General features: G+C 34.6%; 1 protein-coding gene and 1 long non-coding RNA gene across 4 annotated transcripts; one reads left to right on the forward strand and one right to left on the reverse strand.

Moving 5' to 3' along the window:
* Positions 1-283: 283 nt before the first annotated feature.
* Positions 284-7,188, reverse strand: LOC130459838 (uncharacterized). The gene is made up of 3 exons (XR_008919506.1): positions 6,979-7,188; positions 947-1,372; positions 284-674 (listed from the first exon to the last, which is right to left on the reverse strand). It is a non-coding gene; the product is annotated as an uncharacterized lncRNA (long non-coding RNA).
* LOC110778619 (DNA repair protein REV1) lies at positions 3,412-20,490 on the forward strand. 3 transcript variants are annotated; one of them, XM_056827429.1, is made up of 25 exons: positions 3,413-3,733; positions 4,028-4,172; positions 4,353-4,468; positions 4,562-4,638; positions 7,182-7,654; positions 9,512-9,655; positions 9,826-9,958; positions 10,053-10,141; positions 10,274-10,328; positions 10,412-10,611; positions 11,171-11,290; positions 11,467-11,559; positions 12,925-12,984; positions 13,071-13,157; positions 13,417-13,500; positions 13,576-13,648; positions 14,300-14,368; positions 14,600-14,680; positions 15,671-15,925; positions 15,999-16,072; positions 16,805-17,388; positions 18,344-18,404; positions 19,200-19,309; positions 19,496-19,855; positions 19,945-20,490. In XM_056827429.1, exons 1-23 carry the CDS (start codon positions 3,552-3,554, stop codon positions 19,248-19,250), a joined length of 3,306 nt encoding a protein of 1,101 aa, XP_056683407.1. In that variant the 5' UTR covers positions 3,413-3,551; the 3' UTR covers positions 19,251-19,309; positions 19,496-19,855; positions 19,945-20,490. The 3 variants fall into 3 exon arrangements, with proteins under 3 accessions (XP_056683408.1, XP_056683407.1, XP_056683406.1); XM_056827428.1 differs by having other exon boundaries at positions 19,958-20,490; XM_056827430.1 differs by lacking the exon at positions 10,274-10,328 and having other exon boundaries at positions 3,412-3,733; positions 10,408-10,611; positions 19,958-20,490.
* The last annotated feature ends 5,248 nt before the right edge of the window (positions 20,491-25,738 follow it).

The raw sequence follows: 25,738 nt of genomic DNA on the forward strand, positions 1-25,738 counted from the left end.
TGGGTGGATGTGGGGTAATGGGTTAAGCGTGTGAAGGATGGATGCGGGTGGAACGAATTGATAAACGGGTGGATGCGGGTGAAACCACACCCGATCTGAATCCAATTCATTGCCATCACTAATCATATCGTGTGTTGTTGTATTTTTCCAACAAAAATGTCTCTCAGACACGACCTTACACGCCAATAATGTGTCGCGCTATACCCATCTCATGTAGATCCATTCCATACCATTCTTTCTTCATACTCCGTATTGAACCGTGTCATGTCTCGAACCAGGCAAATCCCATATTGGTAAATGATGCATTGATGCTCCATTCAAAATGTGTTACTCGTATTTAAAAACTAGTTTTGAAGCCCGTGCGATGCACGGGTTTCGTTTTATTTTTTCTTTTTAGTAACGGTTTTGTATTTATCTTTTCCTCTAGGTCTAATTCCGCCACATTACAATGAAACACTTTCGCTAGCTCGGCTCTAAGATGGGAAATGCGAACACCCACAAAAATGGAAACAAAGTCAATCAAACCCACGTCAATTGCAAGAATAATTAATTAGCTTATTTAGTGTACCATATATATGAACTATACCTCCATATGTCTTTCAATTTACGAACCTCCGGAACATCAAGATTTATATATATCTTGGTTGACGGTGAAGTGGTTAGATTAATTTTTCCTGTATAAAATAAAATAAAAAATATAAATATATGGTTCATAAAACAATTTTTAAGAAATACATGAGACATAATATGTGATACCATTACCTAAAAATTGTTTTACCATGGTAGAGGTAACAACTATAGCAAAAGGTTTAGTGGAATCACCAAGTTGGGTTTTTTGTTGCGAATTAATTAACTCTTTAGAATAAGAAGAAAAAACTAAATAATAATAACACCATAAATAATATATTTAATTAACTCTTTAGAATAAGAAAAAAAAAATGTGTACCACTGGTCTTCTATTTCGATAGAATCTTCAACTTCATTCACAACCATACCAACGACATCTAAAAAGAGAAAAAACAACCAAGGAAAAAAAAGACAAAGTATTTAGAAAAATTGTTACGCAATAACTCAAATAAACTTTACTACAGAATAAATAACAGAATTATACATATCAGGGAGTGAATAGTTTTTAACAAACTGATCCAAGTGTTGTAACTGTACACAATCAAATCGATGCATTGGTATTATCTATATTTCCAACGGCATTTTGAAAAAATTGTATCATTATTTAGTTGTCGCCGACAATACGATATTGTTCCTTATTAGGTTGGACCGAAAAATATCTGTTTGTGTAGATTTTCCCCTCAATTAATTTTGGACGAAAGTGTTGGACAAAATTTGCTTTAATTGAGGCATGCATATAATCATCCTGCAGTTAAATAATAGCATTATAAGTTAATTAAGAAGTTTATTTTAAAATCATAAAGTACATATTAGAAAAATTATATACCTCTTCGTCGATGAGGACCATGTCCAAACTTATTAAACTATTTTGTTTGCGAAAGTTCACCACATCAATCAAGCGCGAAACACGAATGAATTGAACAATACGATCAATTTATAGGACTTAATCAATTATAAATTTGAAAATGATTAGAACTTCCAATTCTTATAAATTTATCTAATAGGATTATCAATCTGACTATTGTGTTATAATAGGACTATAAGTAGGTAAGCAATAGTAATTAATTTGTTAATATCTAATAGGAGTTTACGTAGGAAAATTGTGTTATAATAGGAGTATACGTAGGAAGCAATACTAATTAATTTGTTAATGAATAGGAGTATACGGCCTAATTCATTAGATCTAAGTCTTTTTTTTAGTTTCATGTATCTAATAGGAGTACGGCTTAATTCATTAGATCTAAGTCTTTTTTTTTTTAATCAAAACTTGTGTTATGATTTTAACACGTGAGTTTATAACTTTTTTGATTGCATTAAAATATATCCACGTGTCATCTAATTAATTATATACGTGGAACTCAATTATTTTAATTCAAAAATAAATTAGAAATCTTATTTTTAATTGGCCGAAACCATTAGTAATCTTACGTGGCGCTCTAATATTTCGGCAAAAATGACTCATTTATATATATAATACTAGATTTTAGCCCGTGCGATGCACGGATTCTATTAAATTGTTATGGTTAAATAAAAATCCTATGTACATACCACTTTTATATATTAGATTAGATTAGCTTTTTATTTTGCATGGAATTTCATTTTTGATTTTTTTTAATTATGAAAGTGTTTGTTTTTGGATGAAATTGTATATGCGTAATATTAATAAATAATTAATAAAAAATATCTACGTGAAAGTTAATCATTTCTTTACGTGACACTCGACTTTTTTAATTCAAAATTAATTTTGAAATATTATTTTTCATTGGCCGAAACCATTAGATTTTTCTATGTGGCGCTCTAATATTGGATTAATGTTTGATTTTAAATTGAATTTTATTTGTTTTATTTTAGATTATTGTTTTATTTTGGATGAATTTTATTTTAGATTTATTTTTTAATTATTAGAGTATTTGATTTTAGACGGAGTTGTATAAATTAGTAATTAATTAAAATATCTACGTGGCACTTAATTAATTATCTACGTGGAAATCGATTATTTTTTAATTATTAGAGTGTTTGATTTTCGATGGAGTTGTACATATTAGTAATTAATTAATTAAAATATCTACATGGCACCTAATTAATTATCTACGTGTCACTTGATTTTTTAAATTCAAAAAGTAATTAGAAATATTATTTTTCATTGGCCGAAACCATTAGTAATCCTAGGTAGCGCTCTAATATTTCAGCAAATATTCCTCCATTGGCCGAAGCCATTAAATTTCTCTACGTGGCGCTCTAATATTGGATTAATGTTTGAATTTTATTTATTTTATTTTAGATTATTGTTTGATTTTGGATGAATTTTATTTTAGATTTATTTTTTAATTATTACAGTGTTTGATTTTAGATAGAGTTGTATATATTAGTAATTAATTAATTAATTAAAATATCTATGTAGCACATAATTAATTATCTACGTGGCAATCAATTATTTTTTAATTATTAGAGTGTTTGATTTTCGATGGAGTTGTATATATTAATAATTAATTAATTAAAATATCTATGTGGCAACTAATTAATTATCTAAGTGACACTTGATTTTTTTAATTCAAAAAGAAATTAGAAATCTTATTTTTCATTGGCCAAAACCATTAGTAATCCTAGGTGGCGCTTTAATCTTTTAGCAAATATGCCTCCTTTATCTATGTATATTAGAAACCATTAGTAATCCTAGGTGACGCTTTAATCTTTTAGCAAATATGCCTCCTTTATATATGTATATTAGATTAGATTTTGGCTTATTCACAAAATATAAATAGCAGAATTCGTATTTGCCGCTTCAAAAATACTCCGTATTCCGTAGAAATTCCCACTGACTCTCTCATCCCAAGCTTTCGTTGTAAGTTTGTTGTCTTCCCTTTCACTCTGCAAACAACCTTCATCTTCTCCCGCGTTTTTTTTCCTAACAATTTCCGACGAAAATGAGCCACGATGTAACTCGTTCTGGAAATTCCAAACGGAGCTTCAACTCTAATTCATCCAATAACACCAACAATAAGAAGAAGAATACCAATCAGAAAACCCTAGGCGCTGCTTGGGGAGCTAATTCTCTCTCCTCTTCTCGTTCTTCCTTTGGCAGTGCCCCATTTTCCGATTTCGGCAGGTAATTTCTTCTTTTTCCCGTCAAATTTGTTAAATTTCATTTCAATTTTCGTTCACAATCGCCGAAGTTTATGTGGATTGTGTTCTCATATTGCTTAATTGATTTCAATTTCAATTAGTACAAGAATTCGATTAATATCGCTGCAATTCGTCAGTATTTTAATTATATAGTGATCGATTCAGAATAGGCCTAATTTTTAGTTGCTTATCTAATTATGGAAAATTCTGGCACTTGGTTTTTTTAGGGTAATTGAAACTGAAGCTTAATTTTTTGGTAACGAAATGTGTTATGCAGTTATATGGCTGTGAAGAATAAGAAATTACATGAGCAGTTTGATGCAGAAGCTTCAAATTCTACTCACAGTGGTTCTGATTCTGTAAAGCCCATATTTCAGGGTGTTTCTATTTTTGTGGATGGGTTTACAATTCCCTCTAGTCAGGTTTGTTGTTAAAACTTCACCACCAGTTTTATCCTTGTGTTACTGACTTGTAAAATACTAGGGTAGTATAATGCTTAGTAATGGTGCTATCGTAATATAGAATTCCTTTTAGTTGGTCCTTGAAGTGATTTTGAAGTGATTAGTACTTTTCATGATTAACATAAATTATAACCCTTATAGGAGCTCCGGGCATACATGTTGAAGCATGGGGGACGGGTTGAGAATTACTTCTCGAGGCATCGTGTCACTCATATAATATGCAGTAACCTGCCTGACAGTAAAATTAAGAACCTCAGGTTTTCTTCTTTTATCAAATGTTTCTTCATATTGATGGTAGAATACCACAGGTTTTATGGGATGTGGTTCAATTGTTTGCGTCTTTGGTATAGATCTTTCAGCGGTGGACTTCCTGTTGTGAAACCCACTTGGGTGTTGGATTGTGTGGCAGCTAGGAAACTGTTGAACTGTGAGTTCTCATCTGCTTATCCTTACTATTGATTTCATTTTCTGACACTTTATAAATGTGTTCAAGATGGTTTTAATCTGCTCACTTGTATTTTGTGATACGTTCCCATCCTTTAGTGTTTAGCTAAAACTAAAGGAAAGAAAACAGAAATGTTCCTTACTGAAATAGAGCCTACAGGCTGAAGGCTCACATGTACGATATGGGCTATTGCTATAGTCCCAGTTTGTCTATGGACTCTATGCAACACTGTGTATTAAGAAAATGCGATAACTGTGAGGAGAGGAGTGGTGCATAAATGTGTTAGCTGGATCCGAGTGATAGGAGTATAATTTTTCAACAACAAGAAAAGTTCAAAGTAAACCTATTAAAATGGCAGAGAGGGTCATGGACTCGTGGGGCATTAACTTTCACCAATGTCTTATTTACTTTATATATTAAATTATGTTTTACGATTGGAGAATAGGGTTTTATATATTAAATACCTCTTGTACTCACTTTCATAATTTTTTCCCTTCCCAGTAGACCAGCGAGAACACTCTATGGAAGATTTCTATGGAAAAGGTTAAGGGAAAGTGGGAAACATATTTGTAAGAAGACATTGGACTATTGTTTTTCTCTTTTCCATAATTTGGACTAATCCAGAATTTGGCAGGGAATAAGAAGTTTTCCACCAAGGAGAGAAATGTCGTGTCTTAATGATTTTGACTTTTTTTCCGAAGGACCTGTTTTTGGGGAGAACGTTGGGGTCTTTTGGGGACGCTAGTTTCTCTTTATCCTTTCTACCGATCTAGCCTTTCCCAAATCTGAAGTAGAATTCTCTTTCCTGTTGTGATAATGATGATCTTATTAAGAAATATTTGTGTTGTATATTCCGCTTGTTATAACCAAACGCGTGCCACGAACGATTGGGAACAAACCCTACCAATACAATGTAGAACAAATAACAAAAATAATAATAAAAGACACAAGTGTTTATGAGGAAACTTAGGTTTCCTCCCCCAAATATTATCGTACTAGTCTTATATGCACGCTATGCGTGCGAGATTATATAAAAACTAAAAATCGCGTTATGGCAACTAATCACATTAAATAATATGCTAGAAAAACCGTTCAAAAAGTTCATATGAAGGAATTTTAGATATAGTCAATTAGTCTCTAGCATTTACATAGTTAAACAATGTAATAAACATATTATACGACGAAAAATCTAAATTGTAGTACTAAAGTAAAGAAAATTAACATATAGTGTCTTAGAGAAATTGGTAAAAATAACTTCGGAAATTGATTGACTTTTTTCTTAGAGAAATTGGAAAAAAGTATTTCGAAAATTAGGTTTTGATAGCGAGTAGAGAAAGAATGTCGTTAAGTGGATTATTTGGACTGCAGCATTAGAACGTAGGTTTTTTTTTTTTTTTTATAATTTTTTTATGAATAAAAATGGAGAGAATTAAGGGGTTATGAATTAAAATGGAGAGAAATAAAGGATTTGTCATCTTTTCTCAAGTTATTAGCAATTTAACATTAATAAACATACATTGTAGAGGAGTATATTAATGGGTAATTGATTGACTTTTTGACTCTTTTTTTTAATTTTTTTAATTATTTTTGTGTCATTAAGGTGGGTTAGTTGGTTGTAATTAAGTATTTGGTAAAATAAAATTCCTTTTAATTTTTGGCCCTGATTTTGGTGGATTAAGTTAGCTATAATTAAGTATTTGGTAAAAAAAATTCCCCTTTTAATTTTGACTTTTTGCCTACGTAATCTTTATTGTGATCAGTTATTTTTTTTGTAGTTTTCCTTATTTATTTCTGACTTTTTCGCTTTATGACATTATTTATTGTGGCTATTGATTGATTTTCTTTTTCTTTTTTATTGTATTTAATACTTATTGTTAATATAATTTATGGTTAGTAGGGACATGTTAGTCTTTTACATGAGGGACACCAAAAATAGGATTACCGAAATGCCCCTCCCATCTTCCCTTATGTAATAGAGATTATTAAGTTCCTGCAAAATAATACAATAGCCTTGATTGATGATTCCTCTCACCAATGTATTTTCCCTCTTTTATTTTTTAGCTAGGCTTAAACCCTCTTTTATAGGGTACACTAGAAACCCACATCTACTAGAATTATACTTGCTCCCCAAGTCTAAATAATTCTAGAGATTGTTACATACCAAAATATATCTAGTTTCCTAATTACAATTCTAATTAAACTAGGAAACTAATTAAACTAACTACCCTAAAAAACTATGGAACTTGTATTGTTGAAAGCTACAACCTATTGATGCCTAGTGATTGATGTCTTTGCCGCAATTAACATTGATTCATTACTTACCAAGTGATGCAGCAATGCTATATCATTACGCTTCAAATGCCTCCCACGAACAAGTGTCCGCACCCCACTTTGGTTAGTTTGCCTGACTTCGGGCATGACCCAACTTAGACTTTGGACCCCAAACTCCGACACGAGCCTTCACCGGTTTAATTAAGTTATGTTTATTTCCTAACACCGCTAACTTTGTTGAGTTCTTTCTGTAGGGGTTCCATACCAACTCGATCAGCTGGTCAATGAAGCAACCAATCAACCAAAGCTGTCTGCTTTCTTCACTTTGAAACGCAACCCAGCCAGTCAAGTTGTTTTGTCTGATTCAACTTGTATGTTGCAAGCTGAAGCAGAAGGTTCAGATGTGAGGGATGGTGATTTGCTTAATCATGCCTCTTCTGATTCAGATGGATTTTCTGAATGTTCTAGGCAAAGTCAAAAAGTGATGGAGGATGATAGATGTAAGCAATTTGATACAGAAAATACTCTGGAGCAAACAATTGGAGAAGAAGAATTTTCACAACTAGAAAATGGGAAGTCAGTGGACGAAGTTGAGTTTAGTCCAACCAACAGTCACGATTTATATACAAAGCCTAGTGGGGAATCATCTGGTTCGCTAGTCAAGGGATCTTCCTGCCGCCGTAACTCAACCCTTGAGGATCCAAATTTTGTCGAAAACTATTTTAAGGTGTGAATACTATACATGTTTTCCTATTCTCTTTCACTTTTTTTCTCCGCTCCTGTGGGTTTAGTGGCTGGATGTTGGGTGAGGCTAAGGTTTGTGTTTTTAAAGAGTTGTTCCTGCATTATAAAATATAATGATTCCGTTGGTGAAAATCATGAATTTTCATTCAAGACCTTGATATTTATAAGTGACATAGATTATCTTTATTACTCCCTCAGTCCCTTCTTATTTGCCCATAACCCTTTGCACATGATTTAGGAGAGTTAAAAAGTAGAGAGCAGAAAGTGGGAGGGTGGCTGTGGGACCCAACTTGAGAGAAAAAGAGGAAAAGTTTACCAAAAAGGAAATGGGGCAAGCTGGAACATACCAGCAAAATGGGGAAAGTAAAATGGGACGTAGGCAGTTCTTTGTTTTATACAGTGACTTAGTGATTCTTAAAGAAAACATTCTAAGTTGTGACTTGTGAGTTCCTTTGGAGTTGAGTAAACATTTGGTGCATTGGTTATTGGAAAAACGTTTCTTCGAAATATCTGATGTATACACAAGATCAACAACCAAAACATTTCTTTGGAGTATTAGGGGAATGTTGAGGTTGTTGATCATGTGTTCCCGTGTTGTCCCCAATTTGTTGCAGGCACGAATGAATTAGCATAATATAGCTCGCAGGTGCATTGGTTATGATTGCATATGACTTTCTTGACATCCATTGGTTGATTTGCTGTTATTTTTACATAATTTTGCTTTCAACTGCATTTCATGATATATCATGAGGCGATTACTAGGATGCTCGGACTCGTTCCACCACCCCGTCGTACCGGTGTCGACACGACACGACGCGGGTGCGGACACGGAATCCGGATCGGACCCGCCAAGTGAAAAACCGACTCGTCAGTTAGGGTTTTGAAAACCCAGATCTGAAAATTGGGGGTCCAAATCAGGAATATAGAGAACGAAAACTGGGGGCTTTTGCTCGCCTGACAAATCCGATCCCAAATTATCACTCGCTTGAGAAATCTAAGGCTTTTGGTCGCCGGAATCTTCCACATTAGTCACCGGAACCACCCTATCTACACTATAGAGGCATTTTCAGCCTTCCATTTTTAAAAAATAAGAGATTCACGTGGGTAGAGTTGGGGCTTGGGTAAGCAGGAGAAAAGTCAAATATATTTAAAGATTTACAGCTGTACATTAAAATAATAAAGGACTTTTTTTTTTTTGAATGTAAATAATAAAGGACTTCTTTTCCCCATAAAGGACATCTATTTTATTTTAAGCTAAAATAGTAAATGACTTATCTTTACCATAAAGTTACTGTAACATCTTTAACTCTTTTTTAGATTCCTCTGCCATTTAAATGCAAAGTATAATTATTTTGGGATAATAAAAAATAATGACAGGAATAAAATATTTATGCATATTTATATAATAAATAAATTACATTTGTCGTGTCCCCGAGTCCATATCCGAAGTTTGGACACTTCTATAACGTGTCCCCGAGTCCTTCATTTTAGAATATTTCGTGTCAGACTCTTGGACTCGTACTCGAGTCGGACACCCGTACCCGAGTCCGAGCATCCTAGGGCGATTATGCTATTGATCTGTCAAAATGCACCAAAATTTCTTTCTCAGGAAATTCCTTAAACGCCTATGTACTCTATAGGAATGGTTTTGTTACACACTGAATATTTTTCAGCACCAAATGCATGCTAACCCCCTCCCCCCCTGTCCCACTCTCTCCCAAAGTCTCTAACTTGATTGGACATGTCTAGGGTTATTTTTTTTTCAAAATTTTGAGTACAGTCTTTTTTGCATCGCCTGTCCTAACATGAAGTATGTTAACATTTTTTTGTGGATGAGCAGAGTTCAAGGTTGCACTTCATAGGAACTTGGAGGAATCGGTACCGTAAGCGATTTGCATGCCCTTCCAATAAAATGAAGCAAAAAAACATTGATGTTAATGCTTCTTCTACTTCCCGAAAAGCCACTATCATCCACATGGACATGGTACTTAAGGATTTGAATCTTTTTCTTAAATTTTCCTCGTTCTGTAATCTGTTATTAGTTCTAATTCTCAAGTCTCATACACACAAAAATGAAAATGTATCCCCCCTTCCTCAAAGCCCCAGTTACAATTTTCCACTATCTCGACCCTCTTGACAAATATTCCATTGCAGGACTGCTTTTTTGTGGCTGTCGTTATCAGGAACCGTCCAGAATTGATGGACAAGCCTGTAGCAGTGTGCCATTCAGACAGTCCTAGAGGAACTTCTGAAATTTCTTCTGCTAACTATCCTGCGCGAGATTATGGTTGTTTTAAAATCCTTGTGCCAGTAAGCATTTTGGTTTAAATACACACTTTTTTGTTATTCATAGTCAAGTGGTTTTGTGTTTCTCGGAATAGGGGTGAAAGCTGGAATGTTCGTCAGAGATGCCAAGGCTCGTTGTCCTCATCTGGAAATCGTACCTTACAATTTTGAAGCTTATGAAGAGGTATTGTACCAACCCCCCCCCCCCCCCCCCCCCCCCCCCCCCCCCCTCCAAAACATAAGGGGAGAGGGGGTAATATTGAAGTCCTGATTTTTGTGTCTTTAGAGCTATATGAAACATCTGTTGTTGTGATAGGTAGCTGACCAATTCTACAACATCTTGCATAAACACTGCGATAAAGTGCAGGCATGTGTTAAAATATCCTATACAATTTAATCTTTACTGTCAGTCTGTTAGTGTTCTTTGACAGAATATCCGTTTATCTGCAGGCAGTAAGTTGTGATGAAGCATTTCTGGATGTCACTGACTTAGAAGTGGCAGAGCCTGAGCTTTTAGTTTCAGAAATAAGAAAAGAGATCTTTGAAACTACAGGTTGCACAGCTAGTGCAGGGATTGCTGCAAATATGCTTATGGCTCGTCTTGCCACCAGAACTGCTAAACCAAATGGTCAATGCTACATTTCTCCGGAGAAGGTATTCCTAAGAGTTTCATGTAAAAGATTTTTGGAAAAAGAAACTCAATAAAGTTGCATGACTAGGGCTGTTAATGAGCTTGTGCAAAGCTCAACTCGATCTTGCTTAGTCAAGATTGCTTGATTATGATGCATGAAAGATTTAAATTTCTGCATGCACAAAGTTGTAATTACCTTATTCTAACTAATTTGAAGAATAATTTAGAAGGTATTAATTTAAGCCAAAGAGCTGAGCTGCAGTCCAGGCGAGCTTCATTCAGCTTCGGCTTTACGTAATCTATGGTTTAGGGATTTCTAAATTGGCTCGGGTTTTCCTTTGCTTTCTTCTTTCTTTCTTCTACCAGAGCAATTAATATTCCAGTGAACTTTCTGTCTCCAGACGGATGATTTAGAACATCTTGGGCTTTATTTGATTGTAGCTTATCGGGTTTGAGAGCTCGCTCGGTTTTCTCTTTGCTGTCTTGTGCACAGATCTTATTAAGTTCCTTTCTCCGTCTCTCTCTTGGAGCCATTGCTCCCTTACAGTTGATTTTCTCTCTCTGAAATTATCACTCTTACAGGTCGATGAGTATCTGTTACCACTCCCTATAAAGGCACTCCCAGGAATTGGACATGTGTTGGAGCAAAAGTTGAAAAAGAAAGGAGTTCAGACTTGCGGCCAGCTGCGAATGTTTCCCAAGGTCTAATATTTAGTGAGAAGCATCAGTGCTAACTTTGATGTTGTCTGATTGGAATATTGGTTGATTATTTCTTTTATCTGCCTCTTTGTTCCTCCTGGATGTAAGATTATGAAACCTTACCAGGGAGTTTTCTCTTACAAAATTTCTCAACAAGGTTTGCTGTATTGAAACTGCAGGAGGCTTTACAGAGGGACTTCGGAACAAAAACCGGTGAAATGTTGTGGAATTACTCCAGAGGTGTTGATAACCGGCTAGTTGGAGTCATTCAGGTTTGGCATAATATATGATACTTGTCTCTTTGGTTTACTTAAAATTTTGTATGGTGGTTGCTCATGAGGAATTGAGAGGTTATGTACCTACTTTCGATGCAGTTACATCTTGCAGCAAGACTAGCTACGGAAAAAACTTTAGGGGTTCACATATTCCTTATTCGTTCTTTAATACTCCGTATCTTTGATGATATATGTAGCTACAAAAATGCAGCCGGTATTTTTGTCGAGGAGCAAATGAGAAGGGAATTCACAGTGTTTTCTCTGTTGAAGTTTCCGTGGTGTATTGGTACTTGGTAGGGGCTACTAGGGGGTGTTTTATTATCCTTTCAATCGAAGGGATTTGGAATCGACGTTTAACTGTTTAAGATTAGGTTTAACATGAACAACTATGAATAGATATTTACGGAAGATATTCTAGATAGGAGGTATGTAAGCTAAAAACATGGCGAGTCATTTCTAGAAGTCTATGACTCTTATGGAAGATTGAACTCAGCCTTTTGTGGTTCCTATTTAAGTGTCCTTTGTTTGGATGGCTCCCACTTCTTTTGATTTATTTGAGTGTACTTTTTTATCTCCTTTTTTTTTGCTTCGGAGATGCACTGAAGATTCATTTGTTCTTTTGGTTGTGGGATGTAATGGACTAAATCAAAATGGCTCTTAAAACCTCTTTACTTCATTTCCATGAAGTAGAAGATGGTTGTCCCGTTGTCGTTACGTTATCGCTTTTGGGTCAATTATAAACAACCTCTCTGCAATTGCAGGGGTAACGTTGCGTACACCCGACCACCCCTTACCCCGCTTCTTGTGGTAGTCTCTTTGAGGCAATGGGGTAATGATAATGTTGATGATAATGATGAGATGCACCGAAGAAAAACTGTGTTGTGAATTCCCAGGGCAGTGTTTCAATTTTCAAGCTTTTTTCTTTGGATATTGATTCTGCTTATTGTCCATTTCCGATGGAGCCAAAGATTCATTTATTTTTTTGGCTGTGGGGTGTAATGGACTAAATCAAAATGGCTCTTAAAACCTTTTCGCTTACTTTCCATGAATTAGAAGATGGTCGTTTCGTTGTCGTCCCGCTATCGCTTTTTGGTCAATTGGAAACAACCTCTCTGCAATTGTGGGGGTAAGGTTGCGTACGTCCGACCCCCCCTTACCTCGCTTCTTGCGGGAGCCTCTTTGAGGCAATGGGGTAATGATAATGATAATGATGATTGATTCTGTACCCTGTTATGTTTGACAAGCTTAGTATATGCCTTTGCTAATATGTATTGTATTTTTAAATACCTAGCTTTTTGCGTATAAGTGTTATGCTGCTTCCATCGAGTAGTTGTTTTGATTAGTGAAACACATTTTCTGTAGGAAAGCAAGTCGATTGGTGCTGATGTAAATTGGGGTGTGCGCTTCAAGGATGTAAAAGATGTTGGTTCTTACTTAGTTCCTTTTATGAATTCAATATTCAGTTCTGTGCCCTTGGATATGTATGACAAATATTTTCTCATGTTCAGAGTGAACGCTTTCTCTTGAGCCTTTGCAAGGAGGTATCTTTGCGCTTGCAGGGATGTGGATTACACGGACGTACCTTTACGCTAAAGGTACATCTCTTTTCTTTTCTACAAAAACTAGCTTTCTATGTTACCTTTTTTTTTCTGAAAATGTTTTATGCTCTTTAAGTTTTTTCCTTTGGCCTTTTCTTTCTTCATTTTCTTTCTCTTTCGCATATACGCTCTGGACTTCTGGAGTACTTCACAATTTTGTTGACTCTATTATACTTGTTTGTTTGTTATTCAAGGTGTTAATGACTCTTACAATTAAGCTTCAATCTTTGTCTTGGTTTGCCTTGCCAATTCCCAGATCAAGAAGCGTATAAAAGATGCAGGGGAGCCAACAAAATACATGGGTCATGGAGCTTGTGAAAATCTTAGTCACTCTACAACAGTATGTTTAGATTAAAGTTTGTCATTTTTCGTGGAAATCTGTGATCATCATTGGATTTACTAATTCTTATTTCAGGTTCCAGTTGCAACCGATGATGTGGAAATTCTTCAAAGGAAAACTTTGCAGTTATTTGGATCTTTTCACATAGGTTAGCTTGTGTCTGGGATCTTTTACTTTTTTCCGTTAAGTAATACTGGCTGTTATTGATGATGAGTACAGATTAAATTTTGTCTATATTACATGATAAATTGTGAATTCTAAATATTTGAAGTTTGAATTGAAAAAATAAATCAAGTGTGCTAAATTAGTAAATTCTGTTTCATCTATTGTAAAAATTAGTTAAGGCTGCAATATGCCACAAAAGCTCCTCTATTTTTTCTTTTTGGGATAGCCAGACCCCATTGATACTAGCTCTCTGCCGGTGTAGAGCTGGGCTATTGTCTTCTTACGCCTTTATCTAAACCCAGCTAATAAGAAAAGTTAAAATGTTTCTACTTATGTCCTTGATTCCTTGCGAGAGATGGGATGGTCCATGTTGCCTTTTTGTATGCGTAAGGCATGCATGAGCGGGGAAGTCAGGATATAGAGGTTTGAACTGTAGAGTTAAGCAATCGGTTTTTTTCCCCTTAGATTCTCACAACTTCTGTCACTTGTAGAACTATTGGCTGTTCAAATGTTTGAGAAACATTAGGTGTTTTCTTTATGTAGTAGTGTTTTGTTGTCAACTTATCCTTCCATCCCTCTTACGATAAATTTGGATTTCACCTGAAATCTTATTCATTGACTTATTTCTGTCTAGATGTCAAAGATATCCGAGGAATCGGATTACAAGTGACCAAGCTCGAGAGTGTCGATACTTTGAAGCAAGGTTTGTGTGAGCCTGTTTGAACACCTTGTCTTTTATTAACAATATCAGTTTGAGCACCTTGTCTTTTATTAACAATTTCTTTTGGATTCTGATATTTTCTAATTTCCATCTTGTTTTCTTTATCCTTTAGTAAATTATGTCTTTGATTTGTGCACCATGGACATGGATTTGCTACTACATTTTTAATATTTCTGACAGTATCTATTGTCACCTTTCATTTTTGTTCAAAAGGGAAAGAAAGAAACACTCTTAGGTCGTGGCTTGGATCTGGCTCAGCAAGCTCCAATGAACAGAGTAAAGTACGCGATACAGGTATGTTAAATCTACCATCTTCATGCACCAGTGTTTTATTAATCTTCGTGCTGAATGTATTTTCTTAACATATTAGAGGCACATGTTTGCTTGGGACATCCTACTATTCTGCTTTCAATATGCCTTACTTTTTTATCGTTGAGTCATATAGATGTAATCATAAATATTGATTCTTGGAAGGCCTAATTGGCGTGGTTGGATGTGTTGCATTTATATCTATGGGGCTTATTTCATTTGTTTAACATTCTATACGCTGCATTCTTTTCTCTTGTTAGTACATCCTGAATCTCAATCACGATGCAGGTGCTGCAACATCATGCAATGCCAACTTTAGCTTCTTATGGCTAGTTTTAGATGTACGGGAACTAACTTTTCTAATGCTTTTTTATATATATTTTTAAAAAAATCTTGAAGGTTACAGGGATCTCTTTGTAGTTGTTGATTCAGTTACCAGTGAAAATGTCTGGAAACAAAGTGAAGATAGAGTATGATTGAGGGAATACTATCATATCACCCCTCTCAAACAATGTCTAGGTCCAGGAGTGGTTACCCATTTGTTCCTGCCAACATGGGGTGGTATGACATGATGATCTCTGCAAAAGAATGTGCTTGGAAAGGACATTGCTAGTGACTAGCAATAAGCCCATTTCATAGTTTTAGGAGACTAGAATAATACCTCAATTCAGATTGCCGTATATGCTATATAAAAGCTGTTATATGTTTGTTTAATTGTGGTGCATGCTATTTAGTCAGATGGATAACTCAGTAAGAAAACGTGATTAATTTGCAGGATGTAAAAAGAATTCATGTTTCTGGGATAGCAAAAAGTAGTTGTCTGTTCTTAGTTTCTTATATTGTCATTATTTCCGGTTTACTTGCTTAAAGATGAAATAGATGATTTATCTTTAACTTTGTAATTAAATGAAGTATTCAACCTTTTCAGCTTTTTGTTGAGACATTGTATTTCATTTCATGTTAATTTTGGTGTAGGTCAATCTCATCTTGAGCTTGCTGGACCTTCAGCAATGGTTTCAAATCCTCCGTACCATCAAACTCACTTAAACCCAGGTGTTGCGCTACCGTCATTAGATGATCTTGATCTGGGTGTTATTAAGAGCCTACCTCCAGAGTTGTTTTCAGAGATTAATGATATGTATGGAGGGAAGTTGACTGATCTCATCTCAAAAATGAAAGGCAAAGCTGGCTTTCATAGTGTCTGTTCTATGCCTATGGAGGAAGTTGAAGGTAAAAATCTGTCTAGAACTCTAGATATATTTGAAAAATCCTGTAGTACTATCTAACCTCAATGGTCATTTAGGTGAACTCCTCCATGAACATGAAGTTCGTGCTTCTGCTGGTGTTCAAACTGACAACATTAATGACAAAGACAAGGTAGCTTGTTTTCTGTTGCTGATTTTCTTGTTGCTGACATTTTAACGATGCTTATCATAAGAGTCATCTTGTAGTTTTGCTTCTCTCTTAAATCACTTCACATATTGATGACTCAACTATTCAAGTATAAATACATAGTAGGCAATTTTTTTTACTGTTGCATCAGAATAACAGCCTTAAGCAATGTTGTGATAATTTAAGGAACAAATATGTCATACTTCGTATATGATAGGGTTTGTTGTTAGAGCAAGGGTTTTTTTAATTCAGCTCAAGAGTATACTTCAGTCAAAAACATGGAAAATATTTCAGGATTCTGAATCTGTGAGAAGGAAGAGGTTGAATGTTAGAATAAGCATTTAAAAGTCCATCTTCCGGAAAGGAACGAAAACATAGGATAAAAAATTCAAGAGACGCAGCTAGAGAAATCAGTTAGGTAAAACGATACGTAGGTGCCTTTCTAAATGAAGTTTGAAAAAGTCTGCAGTATTTGCCGCGTTGAGTTTTCCTCCTTTTACAATTGATTCTGCATGATTTTGAAGTTGATTTTTTTCCCAAACTGCCGAGTACAATTAATTATTTTTTTTTTTTTTTTGAAATAATAGGGAAAATATTGTATTGCCGTCTCATTCAAACATGAAACATGTAGACATGCTGGTTTGCTGCATTTAGTTGTTGCCCTTGTATGTATGTTATGTTTTGTAATGATTTTTTGTTGTGGTGATGTGCTTGTAGGCTGGGTGTTCCAAGAATCAAGAAAAAGAGGTATTGCCTGCTATTGGCACATCAACTGCAGTTATCTCCAATTCTGTGGTAGAATCAGAAATTGTCGATCTAATGCCTTATTCACTAAGCCAAGTGGATATGTCTATACTACACCAATTGCCTGAGGAACTGAGAGCAGATATAGTTGGGGCACTTCCTTCACACCGGAGGCCAAATAGTATGCCTGAGTCTTGTAACGTTTATGGGAAAGTGCAGGAAGTGAGATGTGGTGGAGATGATACTGAATTCCTTGAATGTGCTAAAGATAATAACCTTTGGGTTGGAAGTCCTCCTTGTTGGGTCCATAAGTTCAAAGTTAGTAATTGTTTGATGTTGAACATCCTTGCAGAGATGTTTCTCAGGTCAAGGTCTACTGGGGTGTTGTCCTCTACTCTGCAATGTTGTCTCTCAAGATTCCAGACGTGTAATGATGAAAGTGATGATGTGGCCGATGAAGCTTCTTATAGCTTATGTGAGCTCTTGAGGCAGTATATCCAGCTGAAGCTGGAAGGAGACATAGAAGAAATCTATGTTTGTTTTCGTCTTTTAAAAAGGTATGTTAACATGACAACTTCTGCTTAAATAGTACTTCGTAAATGACGTTTTTACATTTTCACATTTTGATGCACGATCTTAGCTCTGACAGAAATTTATCAAAATATCAGCCTGTGTTGTCATTTTATGTTTGTCTTTTTATATTCTTGATGTTATACTGCGCACTTGGGAACACTTAATCCCCGCTCATTTAGGGGCAAACTCAGGTGTCCAACCCTTTATGTACATCCTCAGATCGTTGTCACGTGATCTGAATTTTACTCTGAGGTACTCCTAATAATTTGCCTATGTTTTCATGGAGCATCTCAACAAAAGGACAAGGCAGACGTTAATAATGAAGCTTTAGTATTTTTCTTGGCCTGTGGCTACTAAATAGAGAAATCATACTATGATCTTCAAGCCATGAATGTCAATATTGTTAAGTACTGCCGTACTGGTATTCAGATTAAAGTGGATTCCCTCAACATCCATATTGGAATTCAAATCTGAGTCAAAGATGGGTTAGGTTTAGAATTTCACATGTGCAGTTGTGGAATTACTGGTTAAGGGCTTTCATGTTTGCTATCTCTGCAATTATGCTTCCCTTGACAAGTTTCAAAAGAGAGTAAAAAAATCTGAGTAAGCCTTGGTCATTCATAATTGGGTCTCAGCCTCTCAGATGCTTGGAGCATAGCTGCACTTTTTGAAATTTGCTTCTGGTTGCAATTCATTCTGCTTGGATGAGTTTATCACCTTCCGGTAATTATGAAGACTTCGATAAAGGTATATTGTGATCTAATGAGCCAATAGCCAAGTTCGGACTCTGGCATTAGTTAATTTGGATTTTATGCTAACATGAGCTTGTTGAAGGTGTCCCCTTTCTGTATTATGTTGTTTCCTTGGCCTTTTTTTTTTATAATAATTATTATCATCTTTCTGGTAATTCCTTATCATAACATTTGGTTTTTGGATCAGGTTGACAATGAAATCGAAGACTTTTAAACATGCATATGATGCTGTCTTGCCTTATCTACAGGTTTGTGTTTCACTTTTAGTAAGCACATTGTCCGACTGACCGATTCTACTAATTGTTTAAAGTAATTGTTAAGAAATACGTAGTATGATTTTTGAAGCTTATTTTGATGACTTCTGTTTTTCTTCTTTTGAAGTTCTTTGCAACCATCTTCTCATAAAGGATCAGAGAACTTTCTTTCTAATTGCAGCAGTTAACCTTGTGCTACTTTTTATTTTTATTTTGGTTCGGACATTTTTTTTAAAAAAATGAGTCTTTTATGGATTTTTGTCATAAGAGATATATTTGGCAAAAAAGGGTTGAACTGTCTTTATCTGCAAGTTTGTAATGATGATTTGCAAGATTAATTGGTTCCATTCTTTTTCTAAAGTTAGTCTGACAGAAAAACTTTCTTCGGTTATAGTACTAATTATTCTATATAAAAATTTTAAAAAAACTAATGTTTTCCCAGCTAAATTAACGTCCTAAGAACTAAGAAGGGAATCAGGAGATTAGATTATCATGGGTTTGGTGCCATTTTGGAAGGTTCTTCTTTTGTCTTTTACTTACAGTACCAGGGTTTTTGGATGATAAAAGCATTACTTATCTTATTTATCCATGGTTTGGTTCTCTGAATAGCTGACATTAGCAGATAGCTTAATTAGCTGTGTTGGTTGTGCTGATTATGATACCTAACTGTATTCCAACTTTCAACTGTCTGCTTCAATATTTCCCTATTGTGCTCCCATGAAGGCTTTGAGTTTAATATCTGTTTTAATTGTACATACGCTAACTATTGCCTTAATTTTAACATGCCAGGCCTGTATTACTGAAGGCTATGGAGGACTCTTCAATCTGCCTGCAATGTAGTAAATACCTCTGATATTCTTTCCATACGTGGATCAACATTATTTGCCTTTCAGTGACAGGTAGGTCCTGAAATTATAACGAATTTGTTTTTTTGTTATCATTGTTCTTTGGAAGGGGTAGTTAATATTGTTCAGAAGATGTCCCTGTTTATGATATTGTGTTTGTTATGACTCTTCCCACCCCATTTGTAGTGGAGGGACTTTTTGCTTATTATGCTTATCTGAGAAAGTGCTTTCATGTTTTAGGAACTACTCGCTGTGAGTCAACTTACGCTGTTCTTGTATTCATCCTGTCTAATGAGGACCTTGTTTGAGGCTATGCTCATTCTGCATTGTGATTGTTGTGGTGGTGCATCTGTGTTTCTCCGAGCTTTGAGTTAAACATAAACAGCTCCTTTGAAAATTGTGTTCCTCTGTGACCTTACTCCAGCCCACAATGGAACATAAGATGGAGAAACGAATGGAAGATAGATGATGAGATCCAAAACCTGGATAAATGACCAAGTGGCGCCTGATCAATCGAGTTGAACTCATGTCCTTAACGCCACTGTCCACGAGGAGATGGATCTATCATGATGATGTAGAATCCCAGCCGTAACCACATTTGTAAGCTTCAGACCCTTGTCTCTTTACTTGAAAGATTATGTTAATGAATCACATACTTGCTTGACATATATTCTCATTTAATTGGATAGTATTTGATTGCAGAATTTGCAGGTGATACAAATTAAGAATGTCATTTTCTGCACTAATGGGAAGTGGGAACTTTCATTCCCTCATACAAGGATCAAGTTGTAGAATTCCCTGCACACCTAGATCGTTGAACGAAGTGGGTGAACTCTTGTCACAGCGCGCAAGTTATTCAATACACGTGTACATAATCGTGTGTAGATGAAGAAACAGCTGAAGTGCTGAACCCTTGCTAATTTCTCCCTCTCCTAATCATGTAATACATTGACATTCTACTACCAGCTCCATTTCTGGGAAATCATGCATGTCATAATGTCTTGACAATACTAGTTGAGAATTCTAATATCATCAACCAAAATCAAGGACGACTAGTTCAAATTTAGAAAGTTGATTTATTGCAAACTAATTCTTTGTTGAATTCAAACTTTCTGAACATGTGCTTTCCTTGACCCGTAGATTGTATAAAGCTGATTGTTTGTGTGTTGTACACTGTGGACTAAACATGATGCTTACGTCACGTTTAAAGTTATGGTACATTTAATTTGTAACAATTCTATGGAATTTGTTGAGCTCTCATTTTAGTCATATCTTTGCCATTCGCATTTGCCACAGTAGTGGTTATACACACGTCTAAAAGGGTTGGCCATTCACACTATTATTATTCTTCTTTTGCTCAGCTTGCTGTCATGTATACATATTGATACAAATTTAGGGGGATTTACAAATCTAATACTCCGGTGTAAATGGAACTTTATTATAATTCTATGACTTGTTTAATAAAGAAATTAAATATAGAGTTAAAAAAGCAAAAGAAAGAGAATATATTACTTCCTACTTACTACAGTATAAAAGGTTCACTTTGACTATAAAGGTTGATTTACATCAAAATTTCTGCAATTGTATTGTTAAAGATTTTGCGTTAAAGGTATTGTTAAAGATTAACAAGTGGTTGGTATATTAGTATTAATGTTGACCATAGGCTTCATGGCCAAAAGTTATGGATATAGGCATATAGCAATGGCATACTAGGATTCAATTGTCGTATAAGTAGTTATTTTCTCTCATCTTCGTCAAATATGACGAATAGACAATATACATGTGGATAATAAAGGGGTTTTGATAAATTGTCATTGCCATCGATCGTATATTTGTGTAACTATTTAATGTAATATATCAACTTTTACTAAATTGTAACTAAAGATATTAATGAATAAAGTTATGTATTACAGTGATAAGTGTAAAGTTATGTATTACAGTGATAAGCGTAAAACACCAATTGGTGGTGCAAGTAATAACGAACGAAGGAAGGACATTGACATTGATCCAACAACCTTTTACATAAATACATGTGGTTTTATAGGATTACTCGTAAGCAAAGAACAATGGTCATATAGTGAATGAATTGTGTAAAAGTCCAACATATCATGGGTGAGTTTGGTCCCCCAGTAAAAAAAAAATCCGTAGTGTAATTTTAGTTCCGACATCTCCTAAAATTTGAATATAATGCATAAATTTCATATTATACTTCATTATTTAATTCTACAATTGGCCCTCTCATAAAACCGTTTAAAATCCGCCACCACACTATATTACTCAGTACATATTACGATTATTCACACACAAAGGATCACACTTTTTAGAATTGAAAGGTTATGGTGTGACCTGAAAAAATGTCAAAATATATCATTAATTAACTAAAGTTTGCAACTATTGGTAATTAATAGTGGTAGTGTACTAGGAATGTAGTCCGTACAATTGTACTAATGTAGTAAATGTAGTGTAATTAAGATAGGCAGCTTAATGAGAAAACACCAATATAATTGTTGCAGCTTAACCAGCGTACCAACTCTCCCACCTTTTTTCCGACACTTTGACTTCCTCTTAATTATTTTTGGTGTATAAATAGTTTTGCATGCTTCAAACTTTAACTCTTCAACCTGCTTCCTTCACACTTCATACACGTTTAATTCAAACCCACAAATTCAAACCTTTGAAAATTAACTACCGTTTACTTATTCCCCAAACACTTTTATTTTTAATTTTTAAAATTTTATCATCTCACCAACTTATAAACCCACGTCAATTTCTACTATAAATATTCAAACCCTCCCTTTTCATTTCTCCAAATCTCTCAAAACACAATCTAATACCAAACCCATTACACATTCTTACAAAATATTATTCAAAACCAAAACCAAAACCAAAACCAATATTACATTTTTATTTCTTGAAAATAAAAATGAAGAGCCAAATTATTGTATCACACTTGAATATGATTCTTCTTGCTATTCTAATTCTACTCATTGTATGTGAGTGTATCTGTGTGGAAGGATCGAGGCCTTTACGAGATCAAGAACAACCCGTTGATTCGTCGTTTTTCCGTTATATTATCAGTAGAGCTTACTCCGGTCCAAGTCGCCGTGGTGCTGGCCATTGACCCGTTATTATTGAAGACACATTAATGGTTTCTTTTATTATTTTATTCTACTTCTAAACCAAATCATGCATATTGATCTAATGAATTTAAGGGTTGTTGTATTTAAGGGTTTTGAACTTTTGATAGGTCTCGAACCCAAGTCTCGTGGCTCAAAATTTTGAGACATGCAATATATACTTGGAGCTGGCCTCACATACTTTTTTTTTATTTTTTTTATTTTTTACTTTCAACTTTAAAATTGTAGATAACTTTCAATTCTTGTAAGAACTATTATTTAGAGCGGGATATTTAGATTTGTGTCTTTCAGGTTGTACAAATGGAGTGGATAAATGAACTATCCATCACATACAATGATACGTAGTACAATATATTGAAAATAATTAACTGTATTTTTCTTTTCTTCTGATTTATAATAGATTTTTTTGTTCCTATATGTTGTTTGCTTGTATAATTAATGAGTGAATTATGCATGGACAATATCTTGCTACTTCTACACATGCACACACACACAAAAAACAATATTTGTGTTATTTTGATCGGATTCCGGCCAATCAACAATTTTGATATTTCAGGTTTAAAATTAAAAATATTTATGTTAATCAAGTTATTTAAAATGCCTATGTCCAAAAAAAAAATTAAACAACTTCATAACATAAGCCCCTTAATTAAGCCCTAAATGCTTCGCTAAAGCGATTACCTTACCTATACTATATTCCTAATATGTCTAAATTAAAACAAAAATAGTGGGAATTGGAAATAAAATACTAATATTGATCTTAGACTATTCCATGGATAAAATAGTCAAAGATGATAATATTTGACTATATATACGGAGTATTATGTTCAATTCATATCATATGAATTGATTATGTCGTGCCAGGTAGGTAATAAATTCACGAGCAACAAAATAGTGTTCGACATTCCAACCGACTTGGTAGTATAGTACGGAATATATTGTCACGAACAATACACGCACCCACATTTTCTGGTGCCAACATATTGTCCAACCATTCACACCATAATGATGCACCATTTACGGTGTTTCCAAGTGCCGCCAAAACCAACACTTAACTCAAATACAATCCATGCTAGCTACTACTTAAATTTATCTTATTCAATTTAGCCATATGGATAGTCGATTAGATACAAATTCTACTACAAGAATTTGTATCTTTAACGACAACCTAATTACGATGGGCTAACAACCAAACAAAGACGGGAACAACCGTCGTAAATGTCTTTTTACGACGGATTAACGACGGGATTTTACATTAACGACGACCCCCTTTTATGACGGGTTCGCGACAGGAAATCCCGTCATTAATCAAAGATTGTTGGCCTTTAACGAGGGGACTTTCCGTCGTTAATGGTACTATTTTTTGTAGTGAAAAGGCGTATAATAATTAGGCAATAAAACAAATATTTTAATTCGATCGACTACACTAGGTATGTACTACTTGGTTAAGCAAAAAAATAATTCGTATCTTACAATGTTACGAGGCTTGTGAACTTGTGTCTTTTGGGACAATAAAACACTAGATAGACACTATATAAGGTTTCATTTGGTTTGGTAAAAAATATTTTCAGTGAAAATTGATTTTTCAAAGAAAAACGCAAATTCCAAATTAATTTGCTTTTGTTTGATTCCTTTAACAAAAAATAAATAGAGAAAGGGAAAATAAGAGTAGGTAGATGGGGATTGAGGGGAAGAGAGAAGAGGGATCGGAGGTAAGGAGAAAAATGAAAATCAAGATGATCTTTTCCATCCTTGAGAGAGTTATTGAAAAATTATTTTCCACATCTTGCTAAAACAAGTACTCCCTCCGTCCCTTAATACTAGACCTGTTTTGACGCTTTGCACTATTCACATAATTCACTTTGATCGTATTTTATTTCCAGTATATGAAAACAAATGTTAGTATATATTATATTGTTGGCTTCATCTTAATATATATTTTCGAAATATTAATATTTTATAAGTTTTTATAATATGTAGTTTAAGAAATTGGTGGTCAAAGTTGTGCATTGGCAAGCGTGTCCGATCAAAACAGGTCGAGTATTAAGGAACGAATGGAGTAAAATATACTCCCTCTGTCCCTTAATACTCACACCGGTTTGACCGGTGCGGAGTTGAAGACATTTGAATTAACTTATTAATTTAATGAGTGTTTGTTGATAGTGGGGTATTTTTTTAATATAGTTAGTGGGAAATAGGTAAGGGTGGGGAGTGGTGAGTGAGGGGTGTTGATTTTTAAATGATTTTTTGTAGGGAATAGGGGTGTATGTGGGGTAGTAGGTAAGTGTGAGAAATAATATAATATTGGTAAAGATTTCCATTTATAGAAGCGGTACAAGTATTAAGGGACGGCCGACGGCCCAAAAAAAAAAAGCGGTGCAAGTATTAAGAGACGGAGGGAGTACTTTGTACTAGTAGTACGTAGTACACGTATTGGTATTATGTGTTGATGTACTCTTTATGAGATTGAGATAGATGATTTTGTAGCTCATCTAAGAAGACAGATGGTGATGCCGAGGTTACTTTGATGGCTTATTTATTTGATGACTTGTTCTAACTTTAATTTTATTTGATCTGATTAGCAAATAGTAGGTGTATAACTAGGTGACGATCAGTAATTGCACACACAAAAACAGGATTTAGTAGGTGGTATTACTAGTTAACGTGTCTTATTGAGAATTGATTGCGATCGAAAATGAAAATAACAAAAAGAACTCGGGCCGTGTGGGCTGCTTGGATTCGAGCCCCTTAATTAAGCCCTAAGTGCTTTGCTTAAGCGATTACATTACATACACTATATTTCTTATACGTCTAAATTAAGAAAATCGATTCTAAAAATACAACCTTTAAGCGATTTGCTTAAAAAGGGTCGACTTTATTTTTATCTAAGAATAACACAATCTTTTGGACCTGTTTTCTTTTAAAAGGCTTCCCTCTATAATAACTTGCTAAAATAGGTAATAAGCTACAATATTGTTTAATCTCCTTGTTAATTATATAAAGAAAATTGTTTAATTTGTGAGGTTGATGTTCATATTACCTATTTTAGCAAATCATTTATGAGGGGAGCCCTTTAAAAGAATACAGGTCTAAAAGGTTGTGTTATTCTTAGTTAAATGAAAAGTCTTTTTAAGAAGATCGCTTAAAGGTTATATTTTTAGAATCAATTTTTCCTCTAAATTAAAACAAAAATAGTGGAAGTAGAAAAATAAAATAAATCTGGTGTCATTCATGTACACCATCAATCCGTGGACTATGGACCATGGTGCACATAGAGCATGGTGCACCATGTGCACCAAAAGAACACATGTGCATAAACAAAAGAACATGACACTACGACAAAAGA

This window comes from Spinacia oleracea, chromosome 4, assembly GCF_020520425.1.
Source record: "Spinacia oleracea cultivar Varoflay chromosome 4, BTI_SOV_V1, whole genome shotgun sequence".
In the NCBI taxonomy this organism is placed as follows: Eukaryota; Viridiplantae; Streptophyta; class Magnoliopsida; order Caryophyllales; family Amaranthaceae; genus Spinacia; species Spinacia oleracea.